The sequence below is a fragment of the Triturus cristatus genome, chromosome 8, assembly GCF_964204655.1.
Source record: "Triturus cristatus chromosome 8, aTriCri1.1, whole genome shotgun sequence".
NCBI classification, from domain to species: domain Eukaryota; kingdom Metazoa; phylum Chordata; class Amphibia; order Caudata; family Salamandridae; genus Triturus; species Triturus cristatus.
Genome location: NC_140591.1, coordinates 208,041,109 through 208,064,193, shown reverse-complemented (window position 1 = coordinate 208,064,193; position 23,085 = coordinate 208,041,109). Strand labels below are relative to the sequence as shown.

Here is a 23,085-nt window from a genome sequence, read left to right as displayed (position 1 = left end):
GGGTTCTCACCCCTCATCTGCATCAACCATCTGAGTGGCCTTTGGTCAGTCTGAACCCGGAAGTGAGTCCCAAACAGGTAGGGCCTCAGCTTCTTTAGCGCCCAGACCACTGCAAAAGCCTCACGCTCAATCGCATTCCACCTCTGTTCCCGGGGAAGTAACCTCCTACTAATGAAGGCTACAGTTTGGTCTAGGCCCTCATCATTTAGTTGTGAGAGAACAGCCCCACACCATGCTCTGAAGCATCTGTCTGCACCACGAATTACTTTGAGAAGTTGGGCGTCTTGAGCAAGAGCGCCGTGCACATGGCAGATTTCAGGGCATCAAAAGCTTTCTGACAGGCTTCATTCCTGTTCACCTTCTTGGGCTGCTTCCTGTAAGTCAGTACAGTAAAGGGGGCAATGATGGTGCCATATCCCTTGGCAAACCTCCTGTAATAACTGATGAGGCCTAAGAAGGCTCTCACCTCTTTCTGGGTTTTGGGGGGGAGGGTTCCCAACCAGAATGGTGTCAATCTTAGGCTGTAGGAGCGCCACCTGGCCGCTGTCTACCTGGTGCCCTAACTAATCCACTGATCCCTGCCCGATCTGGCATTTGCTGGCCTTGACCTTGAGGCCTGCCCTCTGCAGGGCCTTCAATGCTTCCATGTGGTGGTACAGATGTTCCTCCCAAGTGGCACTGAACACTGCAATGTCACCCAGGTAGGCGGCACTGAAATCCCCCAGTCCTGCCAACACCTGGTTGATCAACCTCTCAAAGGTGGCGGGGGCATTTTGCGACCCAAAGGACATGATCCGGAACTGGTAGTGCCTCTCTGGGGTTAAAAATGCAGACCTCTTCTTGGCCCGAGCAGTTAAGGCAATCTGCCAGTATCCAGACGTTAAGTCAACCCTACTAAGGTACTTGGCAGCACCCAACTGATCTATGAGCTCATCAGCTCTGGGGATGAGGTGTATGAAATAACTCAAAAAAGTGAGTAATTGCTTATAACTTTATTGGCCTGGGTATTAAGCAACCAACATCCATAACCCACAGAGGAAAATGACAGTTGATACCGGGAGTGCAGGTTAGAATCTTGCCAACATTTTAGGATCATTCTAAGTGGGGTATGAAGGGGTGGGGGAAGAAACCAAGGTGGAAAGAACAATAGAGGATACAACACATCTCCTTCCCCAGGAGATATGGAAACCGGAAAGGGGGTGAGGGGCAGAGAAGACACAAGTTTATACATATCAAAGTCTCTATGCCAACATGGTTTGAAGTAGGCATTTCTCAAAGACTCCCTAGTGTTGGGAGTGACAATATTGTTATTTACATTAACTCTTTGTTCACAGATGTTATCAGGTACCCCTTCACTGTTATCTTTGATAATCCTGTCAATACTCCAAGATGTCCATCATCAAGTTTTACTACATTTTTTAACACCTTCTGTACCACCTTTCTGTCTGAGAACTTCGAACACCCGGACAGTACAGATCTAGGTAGTTTTATTCTTACCACATCTACTTCTTTCCATAGTTTCGCAGGTTTTTGTACTTTACATTTGTACCTGTCCACATATTTCTTTTGATGGGCATGTATCTTTTCCATGATCTTTCCCCTATCAACCTCCTCCATCCTGTTTCCGACAAGCCACATAGGACATAACTTTGTGCCAGGTTCCCTTCCTTTGAGGGACTTGAATGGAGACACTCCAGTGACAGAGGGGTGACAAGATAAGACCAGACCATTTCATCAAGTGCTTTTTTCACATTGGTTCCACTGCACACATTAATCTGAATACAATCCTTAATCATACGGTTGATACGATCAACCAGACCGTTAGCCCTTGGACAATACAATGCAATTTGTAAATGGTTGACAGAGAATTAACGTAAAAACTCCTTCATGAGTGTGGAAGTGAATTGAACACCATTGTCCTTAACTAAAGTTTGGGGTACTCCTTCAGTACGAAAAACTTCTTGTAGAAATATAATCACAGTGTTGGTGGTGATATTATCTACAACCTTAGTGATTATCCATTTAGAGTGGTAGTCCACAAGTGTGAGTATGAATCTTCCACCTAATCCCTTTACATTTAGAGGACCGATAATGTCCATAGATAATTTGTTCCAAGGAACAGATGGAACCTCTACCGCTAATATTTGGCCCTTACTGACATGTTTGCTCTTGTCACTCACAACACATGGCACACACTGTCTTACCCTCCTCTCAGCCATGGTGTCCATGCTTGGCCACCAGTAATGTAGTCGAATCTTGCTCTTAGTAATGCTGCATCCTAAATGGCCTTCGTGAGCCAAACATACAATTTTCTCCCTCAAACTCTCTGAAGGTACAAGTTTGCTCCCCCTATAGAGATTCTGCTCATGGAAGTACAATTCGTTTCTGACTTTCCAAAACAACATCCTCACCATTCTTAAGTTCTGAGCACTTGGCCACCCATTCAATTTCAGTTGCTTCACTCTGGGAGTATAAAGTATCACTACACAAAGCCTCCTCCCATTCCTGTTTTCTTATGCCTTCAGTTACATAGGCCACTACTATTTTGTCAATAAAATTACTCTCTGGTTCTCTATTTTCCAAGGGTAATCTGGACAAGCAATTGGCTGCTTGATTTAGTTGTCCAGGTTTATATACGATCTTAAAATTATACCCTTCAAGACCTAGGAACCACCTTGACATTCTGGGTGTTGTTCTTTCTATATTATTTGAGGAGAATGCATTTACCAAGGGCTTGTGATCTGTCCTTATGGTGAAAGGTATGCCCCAAACCAACACTCAGAAATGTATCACTGCCCAAAAGCACGCAAGTGCTTCTCTTTCAACAACTGAAGAACGAGATTCAGCATCCGTCAGGGCTCTCGACGCAAAAGCTACAACTCTCTCTTCCCCTTCTGTCACTTGACTGAAAGTGGCTCCATATCTTTCATGCTAGCATCAGTTATAATTATGGTACGCTTGCCGGTATCAAAACATCCTAAAAATGGTGCATTAGCAATATGGTGCTTCAATTTTTCAAACGCTTCAGAACAGATTTCATCCCACTCAAACTTGACTCCTTTTTTCAAGAGACTCCTCAAGGGATAAGAAATGTCTGCAAATTTTTAATACATTTAGAATAGTATTCTGACAGTCCAAGGAAGGACTTTACTTCCTCCTTGGTGTTTGGTTTGGGAGCTAATCTAATGGCATTGACCAAATCAACTTTGGGCTTAATTCTTTCTCTGGAAATAACATGCCCTAAATAAGTAACTGAACAGACTCCTACTTGACATTTTTCTTTTCTTAACGTGAGTCCTGCATCTCTTAACCAGGTCAATACCTTACGTAAGATTCCATTGTGCTCATTTTCGTTCTTTCCATAGACTAGCAAATCATCTTGGAAGCACAATACATGTTCCATTCCTTCCAAGATGTTTTGCATAGCCCTCTGGAAAACCGCCTCAGCGGAGGCTAAACCAAAAGGCGTCCTACAGAATCTAAAAGCTCCAAAACGTGTGATAAAGGTGGTTAGAGCCTTGCTCTTAGGACGGAGCTTCACCTGATGGTAAGCGGATGATAAATCAATCACAGTGAAAACTCTGCCTTACTGATTTGGTTCAACATCTCATTTATGTTCGGCAATGGGCACCTGTCAATCCATATGTTATTGTTCAACTCTCCCAAATCAATACATAGCCTGATGTTTTTTGTATTAGCCTTGGAAGTAATAACAGTGGGTGCAATCCATTCCGCACATTCCACTGGTTCTATGACTCCCTGAGTTAACAACTTGTCTAATTCCTGTCTCAATGGTTCTTTCATCATAAGAGGAATGTTCCTACATTTGTGTGCCACTGGTTTAGTGCCGTCTTTCAACTTAATTCTGTGCTGGTACTTTCTTAAACAACCAAGTTTATCTGTAAACACTTCAGGGAAATCTTCAAAAAGCTCCATCCCACAGACCGTTCTCTCTACAAGCATTACAGGGATTTCTGTTGTGGTGTCAAGTTTCATCCCTACATCTCTTTGATGAGCCCATCCTAATAGATTTGCATCATTCTTTGCTATTGCTCCAGCGGGAATTCAAATTTACATATCCTCCCTGCGTCACAGACCCGTCGTCATACTAACTCATTCACACACGCATCCATTGGTGGGGCCCATAACACCAACATTCATATGTCTTACTTCGAGTCTACACAAAGGAGGAAAGAAGCGCTGAACATATGGGGGTACCTTATTACCTATAGGAGAAAACGTTTATTTACAGTATTTACATCAGTACCTATAGAATCCTAACTTTAACATCAAGGTACTCCACCACTTGGTCGATGGACCGATTAGTTGGACTGGTTGATGGTGATTTAGAACCAGCTAAAACACATTTAAAGTCTCAGAATCTTTAATCAATAACCTCTAAAGCATCACAAACTCGTTTTCAGTAAACAAATGTTTAGTTTATCTAATTAAATTCACTCTCATTGGCGAAATCAGTATTGTAATCAATCAGAATTTTAATAACATTGGCATAAATCAGCGTGACAATTATATTTACCTAATTCATGATATTGGCGACCATTCTCCCGAAACCTTTCAGCCCTGCATAAATCAAATCCCTTCTGGTGTGACCCTCCAATCGAATACTGGCTACGACCCAAAATCAGTCGGGGAAAAAATTATTTTCGTTCGGCACGACACAGTTCCAAAGATATCTCGGGGACCCGACAATCGTGCAAGCAAATCGGTCAACAGAGATTCGAATCACACTTCAGGAAAGCAATTCATGACCATCCTTCTACTAACCCCCCTTTTATAATAAAATTTGTGTAACATGCTACATTTGCTGAATTTGGAATGACTCTGATTGGCTAAGCCACCACATTTTGCAATGTAGGACGTGATTCACAGAGTTCCTTGGTTCTCATGGAACCGAAGAGTTCATCCCGTGGTTTGAACAGTTCTCATGTGAAAGGGTCCGAAGTATCAATCTGCAGGCCTCTACGTACAGGTTGCCATTGTTTTTCTGTCATTCACACTGGTTGAGTTTTGGCAGTCCCCCACGTTCCTATCCTTGACGAGGAACACTGTGCCCTAGTCGGAGGATGCCTGGAGATCTTCAGAGCCATCTGAGTCTGCGCAGTAGACATCGCGCCCACACGACGGTGGCCACTTCCGAACTCTATTTTGAATATAATGGCCTAGTAGGCCCGAATGCCAACTTAAGCAAAACAAACATACAGAATAATTAATATATGGAAATGAAGATTCTAATGTTTAAACCCACACTAATCTCATTTATATTAGTATTTTCCTAGCTTATAGCAACACTTAAAGCAACAATACTCACCCTTCCACCATACCAGGAACGCAAACCATTACAAAAGCAACATAAATCATGCAAAATTTCTATCACAGCAAATTCTATCGTTAATATGCGTACCTCGGTTAGTCATTAGAATTATTTGCCATGCACTTCAGCATTTAGTCCCTCGTGTAATACGTGTTTATCAAGGTGTAATGTTGGTTAGTATTAACACTCCACACAGTTAATACAGGTTAAATTTATAAAGTTACGTAATTAGTATTTTATCATGCAAAATAGAGAAGGTACACAAAATTTTGTTTTACCTGCTCCACCAATCCCCCCTTTGGTGATTTTTAATATCACCACAAATCCCATTAAATTTCAATTTCAATTTTATGGAAATGATTTCTCAGTTCCCTTACTGTATGTTACGTTACACCATTGTTTCCCCCATCTCATCCTCCTTTGTTTTCTTATGCATATTTTCTTTCCATTCTTCCAGTTCTATATCTCCAATTTCTCTTTCCTTTCTCTCTTTCTCTCTTTTCCTGGCAACTTCTCTTTTTATTTTATTTTGTAACTTCTTTTTTTACATACACACCCTAATCTCAGAATTAATACTAGTATTATCACACAAGTTACTGGAATTAGAATCTTAGCTATAAATGAACTACCTAATTTAATTAAGAAGTTTTTAATAGTAGAAAACCCTTTACCAATCTTTTCCCAAACACTTTCAACCTCCAATGGAACAATTTCCTCATGCAAGTCTGTTATATTCTTCATATATTTCTTTAAATCTTGACTCTCGTCAGGAATATAAGTACAACAATGTTGCACTTTAAGCATCCCACAGACTCCTCCCTCTTTTGCCAAAATGATATCAAGGGCAAGTCGATTCTGCATAACCATGACTCTCATGGCTACCATTTCGGTATTTACCAGTAAGAACCCTCCAGCAGTGCTTGTCGATAACCGATCCACTACTGTAGACAATTTTCTAATTTTGTGTGCATTCAGAGATAGTTCAACGGATGGTATCAGTGCTCCAAAAATATCCCCTACAATTCCTGACCAACTTTCCCTCTTTCTATGTATCTCATGCGCACCATCCTTTCCCCGTCCCACATGAAATATCTTTGGGAAGACCAGGCTTAGGTAACATGTGCCATACCAATGGTCCGGCAACCGATAATAAGCTCTGTTCCTGCAGATAAAATATAAACCCAGGGAATACCGGATCATTTCCTCCTTTAAATCCCCATCCTCCCATGATTCTATATGTATCATGGCATCCACTCGCACCTATAAAATAGTTATCATTCACAGTTTTATTTCTTCTGATACACAATTTCCCTCTCTGAGGCCAATCTAAAGCCATAGCCGGACTGGTTTCTCCCTTTAAATGTTTTTCTCTTTCTACGTCCCAAACTGTCTTCTGTCCATTTCCCTCAGGTATCTTTCTTTGCATCCTAATTCTCCTCTTTTCCACCATGTCCAAGAAGGTCTTTTCTTCCTTCTTCAGACTCCAAGTAAGATTATTCTTAAACACTGCCTCTAAAGTAAATTCTCTAGTTTCTAAGAAATATTCACCTAAAACTTTTCCAGGTTTTATCTTATTCAATTCAGGAACTACAGGTACTTGTGAGAAAATGTTATCTACATCAGAGAAATAGTATTCTAATTTCCCTGTTTTGTAAAACAAACTTGCTAACACACTATGGGCCTCATGTAGGTAGCCAAATACCGGTCGGTAACGGCCGATTTTCGGTAAATATGCCGTTACCGACCGGTATTCAGACAAGTGAGATGTAGGAATCCAAAAACGACTTTTCGGTAAATATGAGGCGGTAAATACCGAATCATATTTACCGAATTCTAAAATACCGAATCAGAGTTACCGAATACATACTTAACAAATCGGTAAATATGAAGTGGTAAATATGAAGTGGTAAAAATTATAATGACATGTAGGAGCACTCGGTAATTAAGAAATCCAAGAAAATCGGTAAATAAGAGTCGGTAATTAACACGGATTGAAAGCAGGTGGTAACCATCAACAGTGCATATTAGCAATCCCAAAATGCAACAGCGTGGACAACATGGCCGCTATGTATGTCATTGCAAGGCGCCTACGTCTACAGGCAGCAGGACTGAGGGTTTGGCGACGGGAGGAACGCATCTACAGACAGCGCATCACACTATTCCACCTGACTGATGCAGAGATACATGAGAGGTACAGGCTACACCCCGAAACCATCATGGACTTAATCAGGGACCTTCACCCACTCCTGGACCAGCCAATAAGAAGGGCGCACGCCATACCCCCACATGTGCAGGTGCTCTGCAGCCTACATCTGCTGGCATCCGGCAGTTATCAGGTGGTGATAGCTGCGGTGGGTGGTGTATCCCAGAGTTGCCTGTCACGTTTCTTCAGGAAGTTCCTGGATGCCATGATGCAGAGAATGCACCACTACATCAGCTTCCCCAACACACAGGCTGCACTGCAGAAAACAAAAACAGACTTTTATCACATGGCACAGTTCCCCCATGTCATCGGCTGTATTGATGGTACACACATCCCAATCTGTCCACCAGCTGACACAGAGCACATCTACAGGAACAGGAAGTCCACCCACTCCATCAATGTGCAGGTGATCTGTGATGCAGGGAACATCATCACAGATATTGTTGCAAAGTTTCCTGGGAGCACCCACGACTCGTACATCTTCCAGAATAGTGGGATCTACACACGACTGAGTGCCGGAGAATTTGGAGAGGGATACCTGCTAGGTGAGTAACAGTGACGCCCCTTGCAACCTGCAAATCATAGTGTAAAGAGGCATGTGACTGATGTTTCCCTTCAACTCATATAGGCGACAGTGCATATGCATGCCGGTCATTCATCCTCACTCCCTACCTACACCCAGCAACCCAGAGTGAGAGACGATACAACGTGGCACACAAAACAACACGCAATGTGGTGGAGCGCACGTTTGGACTACTGAAGAGCAGGTTCCGCTGCCTCCACAAGAGCGGAGGCGCACGCCAGTACACACCCATCACCTGCTGCAAGATTATTGCCACTTGTGCAATGCTGCACAACCTTGCCACGAAAAAAGGTACAGATGTGGAACTAACATATTTTGAGGACAACGAGGATGAGTCAGGCCAGCCACAGGGCAACGCAGCTAGAGTGCCAACTGCAATCGATGGGAGAGAGAGACGGGCAGAGATCACATGCAACTATTTCTGAGTAAGTAAGGGGACACAGCCAGTTGTGATTAGTCATGACGTGGTTTTAATGTGGCACCACGCCATGAACACATGAACAAGCCAATCTGGCAATATAACATCTATACAAGGAGTATGTCCAGGGTTACGTCACCCATTGGGAAGTGGCTAAGCAGGGCCACATCAATGTTTGCGCATACGCGCTGCAGTGGTGGATGGCACGGCCTGTGCATCCTCACTAGAGCCAACCCCAAGCCGCCTGCTGCTCCTGCGTGCTTCTGGGATGGGGGGTGTGATGCTGCTCCTGCTGCTGGTGTCGATGCTCTCCGCAGCATCCCCTGCAGCAGTTGTCGACGCCTGACTAGTCAATAGCACCCCTAGTGCACTTGTCACCTGCACCATCCCCCGAGACAGGTCGCTGCAGCAGTGTGTTAGGCCCTCCTGCATCGTCACAGAGCGCCGGCACAGTAGAGAAGTCGCAGTTGCCAGACGGTTGAGTGCCCTGTTGGTAGTGTCCCTTCTCTGCCGTTCCCGGCGCCGTGCCTCGATGTCAGCATCCAATTTGCTGCACAATTGCTGGACTGACTGGGACATGTCCCGAATGCCCGCAGCCATGCCGCTGATGTTATTGTCCATGTTGAGTAATGTAGTTTTCATCACCCGCATGTGCCTCTGGACTGTCATGACTGCCTTTGTTTGCAGGCGCTGTTGTTTCAACATTTGGCCCTCGAGACCCAAGAAGACACCATGGCCGTCAATGGGTGCTGGTGGACTCTGGACACGCGACCTGCGGCGCCCTCTTGCTCCCGTCTGTGCTGCCTGTGAGGTGTGGGGCACAGTGGCATGGCTCCCTTCCTGGGGCCTGGTGAGTTCTTCAGGGCCCATGCTGTCGTCTGACGAGGTGTCTAAGGCTCGTAGCCTGGCTGCTGGACGCCTCCTCATTCCCACACCTGCAAGCGGCGATGTGGCCGGTGATTCAAACATGAGTGGCGATGCTGGCTCTGGGTGAGGTGATGCTGGCTCTGGGTGAGGTGATGCTGGCTCTGGGTGAGGTGATGCTGGCTCTGGCTGCGGCGAGGCTGCCTGTGTTGGTGGTGCGGCTGCCAGTGGGCCTGCTCCCTGGTCTGAACTTGTGCTGGCTAGAGGTGATATTTGTGGCCGGTGTGCCGTCTCTCCTGCAGCATGCCCTGTCCTGCATGATGTCACATCTGTGGACAGAAATACAACATTGGCTCAGTGTCCCCGAAGGGCTGCATTGAAAGCGTCACAATAAATAATTTCACATTCCAAAATGTCCTCTGTCTCCTTGTGCCTCGAGTGCGTGACATGCCTTGTTGCCCTGTAACATTTACGTCATGGTTGGTGTTTCCCTGACTACGTCTCCCGGAATGCATTGCCTGTCTGCACTGACACGTGTGGACTGCAGTGTGATTCTCGTTTCACATTGGGGGATGTGGGATAGGGATAGGGGGTGCTACATTGCTGTGCTTTCGTCTTACCTTGTTGTGTGGCGGCTCTGGCAGAGCTGTCGGCGTCCCCAAGACCCACGACGCTCTCTTGCTCGATTGTGGCCCCCACCAGCTCCTCCAGTTCGGTGAGGGCAGGTGCCCTGTTGGTTCCACCTCCAGTCTGGCTGGCCTCCTTCTGGATGTCGCCCATCTTCCTCTTGGTTACAATCCTCAGGTCATACCAGCGCTTCTTTAGGACCTCTATGTCCCTGTGGGTCACTCCCACGGCATTCACATGGGCCTGGATGGCCAGCCATATGTTGCGCTTTTCAGCCTCAGGCACTTGCAGGGATTGCCTTCCAAACAGCTTCTGGTGCTGCTTCACCACCTCCTCCACCAGCACCTGGAGTTCCTTGGGGCTAAATTTCAGCTTCCTCCTCCTTTCCCCTCCGTCTCTCTGTGTTCTCTGGCTGGACATGATGTTCGTTTTCCCGCTCGCACAGGCACCGGCTCCCTGCCTCTCCTCTGCACTCCAAGCCTCTCCAGGGTCGGCTAATTATGTACACCTGCCTGGGTGTGGCCACTTCCTGGTTGGGTGGGCTGTGGTTGCACGGGATTAGCTGTTTCGTCAAGTCATGTGATTTTATTTACCGATTCCGTACATACCGATTCGGTATTTTCCGATTCGGTAAATACCACCTCGGTATTTTCCGATTCGGTAAATACCACCTCGGTATTTTCCGATTCGGTAAATACCACCTCGGTATTTACCGATTCGGTGAATTCCGATTCGTGATTACCGAATGTTACCGAATCGGTAACTGTTACCGAATTTTTACCTACATATAACTTACCGATTCTAATTTACCGATTCGGTACGGCTCGGTATTTAAGAAACGGTAAAATTTATTTACCTACATGAGGCCCTTTATGTTATTCCATAGGTCACAGGAAGGTGGTGATATGTAACACCTTCCGACACCGATGCAGGTAATTGCATACAAACATAACAATCTTTAACATCCATAGTTTTTACATATTCATACAACAATTTTGAAAAAACATTATTAGAAAAATCTGTTATAGACCTATCCTTATGCAAATCAGTTCTGTCTATCAATCTAGTTACATTAGTATCCCAAATCTGTTCTTTATTAGTCTTCTTCTCCATTTTGAACGTTACTTTAAACGGAATTATTAAAGCCAATACACTCCACAGAAGCATTAGTAATACAACAACACACCTTGCACCATCTTCGAACGAACACACACGTAGATTTTCTACCTTCTGTGTTTGCCATTTCGGAAAGGATCAGTGTCTTTTGACTTAGCCTCGTCTACTCACAACTAGCTTTTGTCTAAACCCAAGGCTCTGAGCACCTACTTGGTTCTTTTCGGTTATATGTCTTATCCAATAATTAAATCTCTCTGCAAGTTTTTCTTGTCACTTCAGTCTGGCATTTGATCGTCTTTCACTTTGTTTTCACAATCTTGGTTCAGAATTTCCTGAACATCCGTCTCTTCTCCGATATCGGACAAGATAACTCTCAGGATTTCCGAATCTTCTTCCTCCTCAACCACTTCCGGTATAGTCACCCCTAGACTTTCTTGGCTGTCTGCTTCCTCTTGTACTTCAGGAAGTGCCACATACGTCCATTCCGGTGACTTATACTTCTGGTTGGGTTTCTTAATTTGTTTTTCCTTCTTCAAGTGTGTCTGGTCAGTGTCTTCAGGTTTTTCTTGGCTAGACACCTCATTCACTTGTTCTGCTTTAGATGACTTCACTCGTGTCAATCAATACCTCAGTCTTTTTATTTTGTTTGGCCAAATTTCCTCTTTTGCTGGCCTTTTCAACTTATTTTCCTTTTCACCTCGCTCGGCTTTCCAAGCTCTCTTTCTCAAGACTCGTCCTTCTTGTATTTCTCCTTCACTATCTTTGGATTCGGTCTCAGAGTGACTTCTACCTTCTGTTGATTTTTCTTCCACAACTTCCTGTTCCCTATCTATAGTTGTCCCTCCTCGTGTTTCTTCCACGCAATCTTCCTGCTGACTAACTGTCCCTTCTTCTACCTGGATGTGTGGTTTCCCTACACCTCCTCGGGGGTCTTCCGCAACAATCTTACCCTCACTTTCTGTATCTAATTCTTCACCTTCTACTTCTATGACCTCAGGTTGAATTTCTCTTGTATTTGCATGTGGAGCTTCTTTATCAAGAATTTCCTTGACAGTCTCTTCAATATTTCCTTTTACATTTTCCTGTACTCTCACTTGTTCAGTATCTGACTCTGAGCTAGTATCAGAAATCTCCAATCGCCTTCTTAATGGCAGATTCTCCAGTTCTGTAACTTGACTTGGCTCCAACTCTTCCCTTCTCGGAGTTGGTCTGGCTCTTGTTTCTTCTGAGTCTGACTCGGAACTGGTATCGGAATCTCCAAAATATTCTTCTTCAGGTCTACTCACTGGACTAGGGATTTGCAGAGTGTGACTCGCATGAATCCAATTCTTTACCCTGGCACATTTCACAGCCGTCGTCGTGGTCAAAATCACTTGACGTGGTTTTTCCCAACGTGGGACCAGACAATTTCTTCTTCTATGTACTTTGATTCTTACCCAGTCTCCTGGACCCAAATCATGAGCTGGCTTCTTTTCAAGAGTGGTTGCATCCGATCCAACCTGATGAAACACAGAATGAACGGAATTAGCCAACCCCTTGCAATAATCCAACAAGAAGTCATCAGATATAGGCAGTAGTTTGTTGACAGGAATGAAAGCATGTCTCATCGCTCTACCCATAATAATTTCATGGGGACTCAGTCCAGTATTCCTATCAGGAATAGATCTAATAGTCATGAGCCAACCACATTTTTCCTAAATCTGTTTTTAATGGTGCCATTCACTTGTTTCACTACTCCAGAAGCCTCTGGACGGTAGGCACAATGCAGTTTCTGTTGTACATTCAAAGCTTCACACAACAATTTTATGATTTCATTCTTTAAAATGCTTTCCTCTATCTGACTCAATCATAGCTGGGAAACCAAATCTAGGAATAAATTCTCTCAATAGGAGTTTTGCTACTGTAACCCCATCACTCCTTCTGGTTGGGTACACCTCTACCCACTGTGAAAACAGACAAACGACCACTAGGCCATATCTTAGCTGATTACATGGGGGCATTTCAATGAAATCAATCTGCATTCTGGTGAAAGGACCTCCTTCCCGTCCTATCGTTCCCAAACTCACCACTGTCTTTCTTTCTGGATTGTATTGCTGACATGTGAGACATCTTTGACAAAGGCTCACCTCTACAAGCCGAAACTTGGCATTATACCATGTCTGTTTGAAAAGTCTGATCATAGCATCCCTTCCTACATGTGCCTGTACATGATACATCCGTGCCATGGTAGAGACCATGCTATCAGGCATGACTGGTAAACCCAAACTCGGTCGGACTCCCGGGGTGCGCATCCTGATTTTATCCACTGTTTCTTTTCCTCATCCCCTGCCTCTTCCTGTAACTGTCTCACCTCTTCCCACGTATTCACAGTGTTAGTAAAAAGTAAGGGACATGAGTTAATTTCCTTTTCCCTGTTTCGATTGACCGAATTCTGGTTGCGCGCACAATATTGCGCTATGTCGTTTGCGAACTCGTTCCCCGCCGACACATAGTCAGCATTCTTCGAGTGGGCAGCACATTTTACTACTGCCAATTGCTTAGGCAGCTGTATCGCCTCAAGCAACTTCCCGACCACTTCAGCATTCCTTATAGGAGTTCCACTTGATGTCAAGAACCCCCTTTGGGACCATATTTGCCCAAAGTCATGTACCACTCCAAAGCCATACTGTCTATCGGTAATCACAGTGATTTTCAGATTGTTTCCCAATTTGCATGCTCTTGTTAACGCAAACAGTTCAGCAACCTGAGCTGATCTCACTCCTTTAAAGCAAGACGCTTCCAATACAGCCGCTACAGTACACACTGCGTATGCTGCACTCAAAATCCCTTTGTCTGTTCTCAAACATGACCCATCCACAAACATCACATAGTCACTTTCTTTCAGAGGCACATCTTTTATGTCCGGACGTGGCTTGGTGCAAAAGTCAAGCACTTCTAAACAATCATGATCCGCGTCATCTTTTACTTCCACATTTTCAGCATCAGGCAACAACGTTGAAGGGTTTACATTGAGACACCTCTCAAGGCTCACATTCGTTGCTCCTAAAATGACTTTATCATACTTAGTTAGACGACTATGTGTCATAAATTGGGTGCAGCTCCTTGTTAAAAGGATCGCCACATCATGAGGTACAAACACTCTCACAGGATAGCCCATCACAATTCCTTCACTCTGTTCCAAGCTTTTACAGGTAGCAGCCACTGCTTTCAAACAACCAGGCAATGCCACAGCTACAGGATTTAGTGCAGCCGAAAAATATGCAATTGGTCGTCTCAATTTTCCATGTTTCTGTACTAACACAGAAAGTGCACATCCATCTCTAGCACTGCAATAAAGCTCAAACTCTTTTTCATAGTCAGGCATTCCCAGAGCTGGGGCTTCACACAGGCTATATCTTAATTGCTTAAAAGCCTTCAACTCTTCCTTGTTCAATTCAAGGGGGTCTTTCACATCACTCTTCGTCAATCTCATTCCCTTTATGATTCTGATTCTGTCTGCAGTCACTTTTCTCAGACCTTTCCCAATTTTATGGCCTAAATATTGTACTTCCTTTTTGCAAAATTGTAATTTCGATGGGGATACTTTAAGTCCTCCACCCGCTCAATGATTCAATAATGCAACGGTATCTACCACACAGGCTTCTCGTGTTCTCGATGCCACCAGTAGGTCATCGATGTACTGCACTAGTACTGAACTTTCGGGCAATTTTAAATCTTCCAAGGACTTCTTTAGAATCTGATTAAATATTGATGGGCTTTCTGTATACCCCTGTGGGATTCGGCACCATGCCAAGGTACGTTCGCCGAATCGGAACGCAAGAATCTGTTGGCTATCAGGGTGCAATGGGATGGAAAAGAAAGCGTGACACAGGTCAATGACTGTGTACCATTCTGCATCATGAGGAATCTGATATAATATCACTGAAGGGTTTGACACAATGGGACAACAAGGTACAATAATTTTATACACTTTTCCCAGGTCTTGCACTATCCTGAAGGTTCCATTTTTTCAAACCCATGATTGGGGAATTACATGGACTGCTTATTATCTCTCTCAAAATACCTTGTTCAATCATTTTGTCTATTATGGGAGTCACTCCTACAATTATTTCGGGTGTCAATTTATACTGTGGAATATTTTGGTAACTTATTCCTTCTTTTACAGTTATCTTTACAGGGTCTACAATTCTCATCAATCCCATATCTTCTCCTGTGAAACTCCATACCTCGGGTTTCACTGTTTTCTTCAATTCCTGAGGCAATTCTTCTGGGTCAAATACAACAAATGCCTCAGTAACCTCGGGTTCCATATTGGCCATGGTCATTTTGTACAGTACATCCTCATCAGGAGTTCCAAAAGCTATGCCATCAGGAGTTCAGAAAATCGTGCAATTCAGTTTACACAACAAATCCCTCCCTAACAAATTTACAGTACTGGTATCGCACACGACAAAGCTTTGCATGTCAGAAAATGTTCCTATTTTAACTTTAACTGGTTCAATAAGATATACTTTTATCTGTCTGTTTGAGACTCCAACTACTTGGATTGTGTCATTCGAGAGAGGAAGATTTTTAACGTCAGCTGATCTATCAGTTGAACGAGTAGCACCAGTATCTACTAGGAAAGTAATATTTTCATCATTTATCTTTCCGTCCCCAAAAGGGCCTGTCTGGTCTACTTCTAGAGTTGCGCCAAGTACGCACTCTTCTTCCTCTCCTCGGCACTGTCAATAACTCTCTTCTGACTCACTCTCATCGCGTTGCAGCCAATACTGCGAAACAAGCACTAGCGTGCGGTAGCTTTGTTACCTGTTCCTCGGTGTAGAATCCTGTCTCATTACTGTATCTCTGAGGGTTTACGCTCTGTGGAAAAGGTGGCTTTGGCACCTGGCACTGTTGGGCAACAACCTGCTGCTGTCGCTGTGGTTGACAACTCACCTCATTCTGCACCTGTGGATTCAATGATGCATTATCGCCATTAGCACTTGGGGGCAATCTACACTCGGATTTCCAATGCCCTACCTTTCTGCAGTTATGACATGGCCACTTCTTTTTGGCTTCGTCTTAACTAATCTGTCCCTTTCCTTTTCCAATATTAGGTTTTTGTTTTACATAGCCCATGCCATTTGCTTGTTCAATCAGTTGGGCTTCCTGTCTTTCCGCTACCTTAACCTGAGCCCACATGGCCTTCTCTTTTAGCTTGCGTTGCTTGGCTTCAATTTCGTCACTAAAATATTTTGCATGTCTCAGTACTTCATCTATCTTTTTATTTTGCCAATCTACTGTATGCTGTTTAATCATTTCGCTTACCTCAGGTCTTAACCCATACACAAATCGATATACAAAATGACTTAAATCCTTCTCACTCAGTTTTTCATCACCACTGTATTGCTTAAACGCCAATAGTAATCTCTCATAATAGGCATGTACAGATTCTTTTACTTCCTGGTGAGTTCTATCAATCTTCACCCAATCCGTTTCTCTCGGAGGCACTTTATTTTTCAAAAATGTGATTACCTGCTCATACTTTCTCATTACTTCTGGATCAGGGGCACCTGTTTTAGGATCCCTAGGATACTCTTGAGTGGGCCAACCAACTGTAATTTTACATTCTGCCCATAGATCTGCTGGCACAATTATATCGAACAGACCATTCAAATCTATCCACAGTACTTTAGATAATTTGACAAATCTTTCTACTTGTCGATACCATTCCACCGGCTTTTCTTTTAGCCAGGGAAAGTCATTTGTAAATGATAAAATGTCCTGTCTAGTCCACAGAACATGTACATAACCACCTCCTGGGATCTCCCTCATGGGACATTCTGTTACCACTGTCTCCTTTTCTCTTACTGGGAACGCTGAAAAGGTCTTATTTGTCGTCTCATCTCTTTTTCGAAACCACCTGCTTTTCCATCTATCGACATCACCCCATTTCCTTAGTAAAGCAATCAGTCCTTTAATTTGTGTTAACCTTCCTGCAGTATTTACATTTTCGATATCCTTTTCAGAGAAATCTACTCTATATGGTTTTTGTAGTGATCTAATTTTTTCAAAATCAATACCCATTTCGCTTGCTGTCTCTTCTAGTTTCTCATGCAAACTTCTTGCTCTCCAAGTTATACCTTTACACAGAAACATTAACTCTTCGTCCTGATATGCTTTCAATTTTTCAGTTGGAATAGTTCCTACTATTAATTCTTCCAGTGTTATTTTTAGTTTTGCCACATCTAAAGGTTGAGGTTCTGTATCTTTTCGCTGTAAACTCCTTAACCAGTCACTCAATTCATCAGAAGTGCGACCTACAGGAATTGTTTCATTTCTTATTAGCTCTATACTTCTCTCTGGCGTCTCTGGTGCTGATTCTGTTGTCATCAGCGTTTTACTTGCTGGGCTTTGATTCATTGTCAGATTTTTTGGAGTACTTAATCCTGAGGTTCCTACTAATTTTCCCCATGGATTTTCTCCCGAATTTCTTTTTTCTGTCTCAATTTGTTTATTACTATGGTACGGAACTGTCAGACAATGCTCACTATCCTTCTGTTTATCAAAGACAGGCATCACTGGTCCTATAGTTACAGGTACAGTTACGGCTTCCATATTTTTGGTTAATTCCCTAATTTTCTCAGTTAGTTCCAAAGTAGTCCTAGCTAATTCAGCTGAATTTTCATTTACCATCCTAACGGGTTGTGATATTTCAGACTCTCTAAAGAGATTATTTTTCCCTAAGTCAGGGGGCGTTTGCTCAAAAGTTTTATTTCGTGGGCTTCCTTTACTGGCGCACTCGGCGTCAGCAACGTGGAGTTTGTTTGATACGGGGGAGGATTTTTATAAAACATGTCCTCGAGCACCTCATCCTCCGATTCATTCACACATACTTGTAACCTTCTGATCCTGTGTTGTTTATTTTTTCTGTACATTTTCTACCACTAGTCTCTTCAGCGTTTCTCAACGGGAACATCCCATCAACCATGTTTGCACTCCGCCATCTCCTCATCCTATCATCATGACTTTCCTGTTCACACGGTCTACCAAACATGTAATTATACCTTCCGCCACTCCGCTGTCGTTCTCTTTCGTACATTTCATCTTCCCATTCCGTTAAATCTTCAAACTGAGTAGGTCTAGGTCTTGGTTCTAACCTCATCATCCTCTCTCTTAAGTTCCTTAATACAGCTAAATTGAATGAACCATTTTCTGGAAATGCTAGAACTCCATCATCTTTTGTATACTTTGGCCAATTATCTAGCCAAATACATGTGTGGTACCCATATTTCGCTACCATGAAAGATGCCGGCGATTTCGGTGGAGGAAGTAACTGTCCCTCTCTAGTCACAATCGGCTTATCCCTTTTAAATAAGTTCTTGATTTTTCGAAACCATGACTTTTTCTCTTTGTCTGGCGGATCGTAATACATAATTTTCTTATTCGTTAATCTCGACTTGCTGGACTTCTTGAATCGCTCCTCTACAACTATTCTGTTTGCTGTCCAATTGCAGCGCGACTCACACTAACGCACCAATCAGGAGTCATCTACGTCACTCTGTAATTCTCCATTCCCAGCGCGAGTCACACTAACGCACCATTAAGGAGCGTCTACGTCACACAGGAAATTCTTCACTCTTAGCGCGGCATACACCCGCGTACCAATCTGTGAAACTTCCTCTCTTAAGGGCTGGCCAATCCTAGCACAGTATCTCTGACGTCAGCTTGTCTCGCTTCTCCTGCTCCTGCTGACCTCTCCTTTACAAATTTTATCGGCAAACTTTTTCTAACGTTTCTCTTCAACCAATCTGTTAGTAACGACATAAAAACACCACCATTGCCTGTTCCGCTAAACAAAGAGATAGTTTTTTGTCCAATTACACAAGAATTCTGTATTTCTCGAGAGCAGAGCTTACCTCTGCTCTTCCACAGAATTATTCCGTTTCGTCGATAAAGTAGCACTTCCTTCCACCTTACCCTTCTAACAAGCAAAAAGGCTAACCGTTTCTCTGGGGATAAAACACATGTGGAGACTACACTGCTCTTGAGAATTAAGGCCAGAGTTTCACGAGAGAACCTGTTGCTATCTCACCCACGCACTTTCACACAGAAATGTCCCTAACGGTAACACACGACGATGTTACCAATTCGAAACCAGACAATGCGTCATGCGACTCCAATCGCTGCACGTTTTCCCCGTGTACCTACAGGGCAACCAGACAAACACCATACGACTTCACTTGCCATACGTTTTCGCTGTGTACCTACAGGGCATCCAACTTCCTACATCCCGGAAGTCTTCAAAAACAACATAGAATGCAACGCGACTCAACATAGACGGTTAGTACATAAATCAATAATCCATCAATCATCCGTCAATCACTAATCAATAATCACCAAACCAATACAATAAAACCATCAATCTGCTACCAGAAAAACTGCTCCAGCGGGAAGGCAAATTTATATATCCTTCCTGCGTCACAGACCCGTCGTCACACTAACTCATTCACGCACGCATCCATCGGTGGGGCCCATAACACTAACATTCATACGTCTCACTTCGAGTCTGCACACAGGAGGAAAGAAGCGCTGGACATGTGGGGGTACCTTATTACCTATAGGAGAATATTTGTATATACAGTATTTACATCAGTACCTACAGAATCCTAACTTTAACATAAAGGCACTCCACCACTTGGTCGACGGACCAATTAGTTGGACTGGTTGAGGGTGATTAAGAACCAGCTAAAACACATTTAAAGTCTCAGAATCTTTAATCAATACCCTTTAAAGAATCACAAACTCGTTTTCAGTAAATAAATGTTTAGTTTATCTAATTAAATTCTCTCTCATTGGCGTAATCAGCATTATAATCAATCAGAATTTTAATAACATTAGCATAAATCAGCGTAACAATTATATTCACCTAATTCCTGATATTGGCGACCATTCTCCCGAAACCTATCAGCCCTGCATAAATCAAATCCCTTCTGGTGAGACCCTCCAATCGAATAAAGGTTACAGCCCAAAATCAGTCCGGGAAAAAATTATTTTTGCTCGGCACGACACAGTTCCAAAGATATCCCCGGGACAAATCGGTCAACGTAGATTCGGATCACACTTCTGGAACACAATTCATGACCATCCTTCTACTAACCCCCATTTTATAATAAAATGTGGGTAATATGCTACATTTGCTGAATTTGGAATGACTCTGATTGGCTAAGCCATCAAATTTTGCAATGTAGGACGTGATTCACATAGTTCCTTGTTTCTCATGGAACCGAAGAGGTCATCCCGTGGTTTGAACAGTTCTCATGTGAAAGGGTCCGAAGTATCAATCGGCAGGCCTCTACGTACAGGTTGCCATTGTTTTTCTGTCATTCACACTGGTTGAGATTTGGCAGTCCTCCACGTTCCTATCCTTGACAAGGAACACTGTGCCCTAGTCAGAGGATGCCTGGAGATCTTCAGAGCCATCTGAGTCTACGCAGTAGACATCGCGCTCACACGACAGGGCCCATTTCCGAACTCCATTTTGAATATCATGGCCTAGTAGGCCCGAATGCCAACTTAAGCAAAACAAACATACAGAATAATTAACCCTTTCGCTGCGGCGGGAATTCCGCGGCAGCGCTGGGGGGAGTTTGGGGGCAGCGCGGTGGCGCGGTGCTCATGACGGAACCACTCCGTCATGAGCCGCGGTTGAGCTGTGCTCATGACGGAGTGGTTCCGTTATGACTCCGCCCACTGCTCTAATCGCCCGCACAGGCGGGGAATTAGCGCCGCGTGGGCGGGGCGGCCACCAACGGCCGCAGCATGACGGAACCACTCCGTCATGAGCACACGGCGACCGTGGCTCATGACGGAGTGGTTCCGTCATGAGTGGGGAAGGGGTTAATATATGGAAATGAAGATTCTAATGTTTAAACACACACTAATCCCATTTATATTAGTATTTTCCAAGCTTATAGCAACACTTAAAGCAACAATACTCACCCTTCCGCCATACTAGGAATGCAAACCATTAAGAAAGCAACATAAATCATGCAAAATTTCTATCACAACACGTTCTATCATTAATATGTGTACCTCAGTTAGTCATTAGAATTATTTGCCATGCACTTCAGCATTTAGTCCATCGTGTAATTCGTGTTTATTAAGGTGTAATGTTGGTTAGTATTAACACTCCAAACATTTAATACAGGTTACATTTTAGAAAGTTACGTAATTAGTATTTTATCATGCAAAATAGAGAAGGTATACAAATGTTTGTTTTACCTGCTCCACCACTATGTATACTTTGCCCACCGTACTCCTATCTTTAAATGTGATCCTCATAGTGGCCACACCCTCTAGTGGAATGGGATCTTTGTTTTATCCCACGGGGACTACATCTGGTCTTTCAAGAGATAACTCCTCCTCCTTGAATTTCGTATGAAACGTTTCACTATTAATGAAAGTGAATGGTGAACATGAGTCTGCATATACCTCAAGTTTATGCCATCCAACCCGATTTCACATTTAGGAAGATCAATTTTATGTATATTACAATTCTCATTAACATCCACTTGTAACATGTATCTGCTTCTGGAATCTCCATTAATCTCAATAGCGTTTACAGTTTTACACGACATATCCTTGCAAGCGCGTGCAAAGTGACCCTTACGATTACAATTGCGGCACGTGGCTGTTCTTGCTAGACAAATTACATTGTTGGCTAAGTGCCCACTACTGCCACATCTGAAGCATCTTAGTCTGTTCTCCGAATACACTTTATCCTTATTATACTCTCTTGTTGACTCTTTTTTCCTAGCACCCTTGATAGCACACACATTTCTAAATTCCTCATTTTCACTGCTATCAGTAGGCGCATTCATTTCTTTAATACATTCTGCAGTGTGTTCAACACTTTTAGCAATGTCCATTGCAGTTTTTAAATCTGGATTTCCTATTAATAATTTCCCCTGTATCTTTTTGTTATTTGTACAGCGTACTAATTGGTCACGGATCAGTGACTCAGTCAGTTCAATAAATTCACAGGTATTCGCTAGTCCCCTTAAACTGGCTATGTAATTTCCTACCTTTTCATTTTTACCTTGAACTCTCCCCAAAAATGTATGTTTCTCTAAAACGACGTTAATTTTGTCTGCAAATTGGATTTCTAATTTTTTAATGCTGTAATCATACACATCTCTTTCTTCTATTCCCACCTCTTCTCCTTCTAACTCCGGAAGGCTATCAAAGATTTTCCTCTCTTCTGCTCCCAGGTTATGTAAAAGGATATGGTGCCTCCTTATCGCTGAGAAACCACTCGCACCAATGGCAATTAGGTAAGATTCAAAAGTTCTCCTCCAATCTTTCCGTGGTACTACTGGTTCCCTTGCTTCAGGCAAGAACGGTGGGGGTTGATTCATACTAGCCGCTGCCATTATATGTGTTGTAAACTGTGTGGGAGACACACCTGTAAATAAGGTTGTTAACAAAAACTCTAGTATAAATGACACCTCCTACTGACTACTACGCAAAAATAATCAGCAAACATAAAAGTTCTTAACAGTTCTAATTTCCCCACTGTACACTTCAGTTTCTCTGTGTGGAAAAAACAGTTATTAAATGCTAGAAATCTCAACAAAATCACAAAACAATGTATGTCTCACAGTTTGCATTTGAAACTTTGACAATTGCTATGGAAATCCTTTAAGTTAGCAAGAGTCTGACTATTTCCAGAATTACATCAGTTTCTTTAACATCACTCTTCTCAAGGATATTCACTCTGGCACCTCATGTGGACGCTGCTACTTAGAAAGTTCCTCGCTGAATCGCGTAGTTAATTGCACTCACCGTAAACTTTATCAAAGGAAGTCTTAAAACTCTCAAAATAAAATACACAAATGCTGTTCAAAATATTCCAATGAATCACATCAAAACTTACTGCCAGTGCTTATAGCTGTGGT

At 43.2% G+C, this 23,085-nt stretch overlaps 1 protein-coding gene across 3 annotated transcripts in view; it reads left to right on the top strand.

Annotated features, from left to right (window-relative positions):
* IL10RB (interleukin 10 receptor subunit beta) overlaps window positions 1–23,085 on the top strand; it is a 248,194-nt gene that overhangs the window by 124,062 nt on the left and 101,047 nt on the right. Inside the window, exon 3 of one of the 3 annotated variants that reach the window (XM_085621380.1) lies at window positions 22,399–22,461. The exons of 1 other annotated variant lie outside the window; for it this stretch is intronic. In XM_085621380.1, coding sequence (XP_085477506.1) covers window positions 22,399–22,461 — 63 coding nt within the window. Of the gene's footprint in view, window positions 1–22,365; window positions 22,462–23,085 lie in introns of all 3 variants that reach the window. One more of the 3 variants, XM_085621379.1, reaches the window with a different exon arrangement.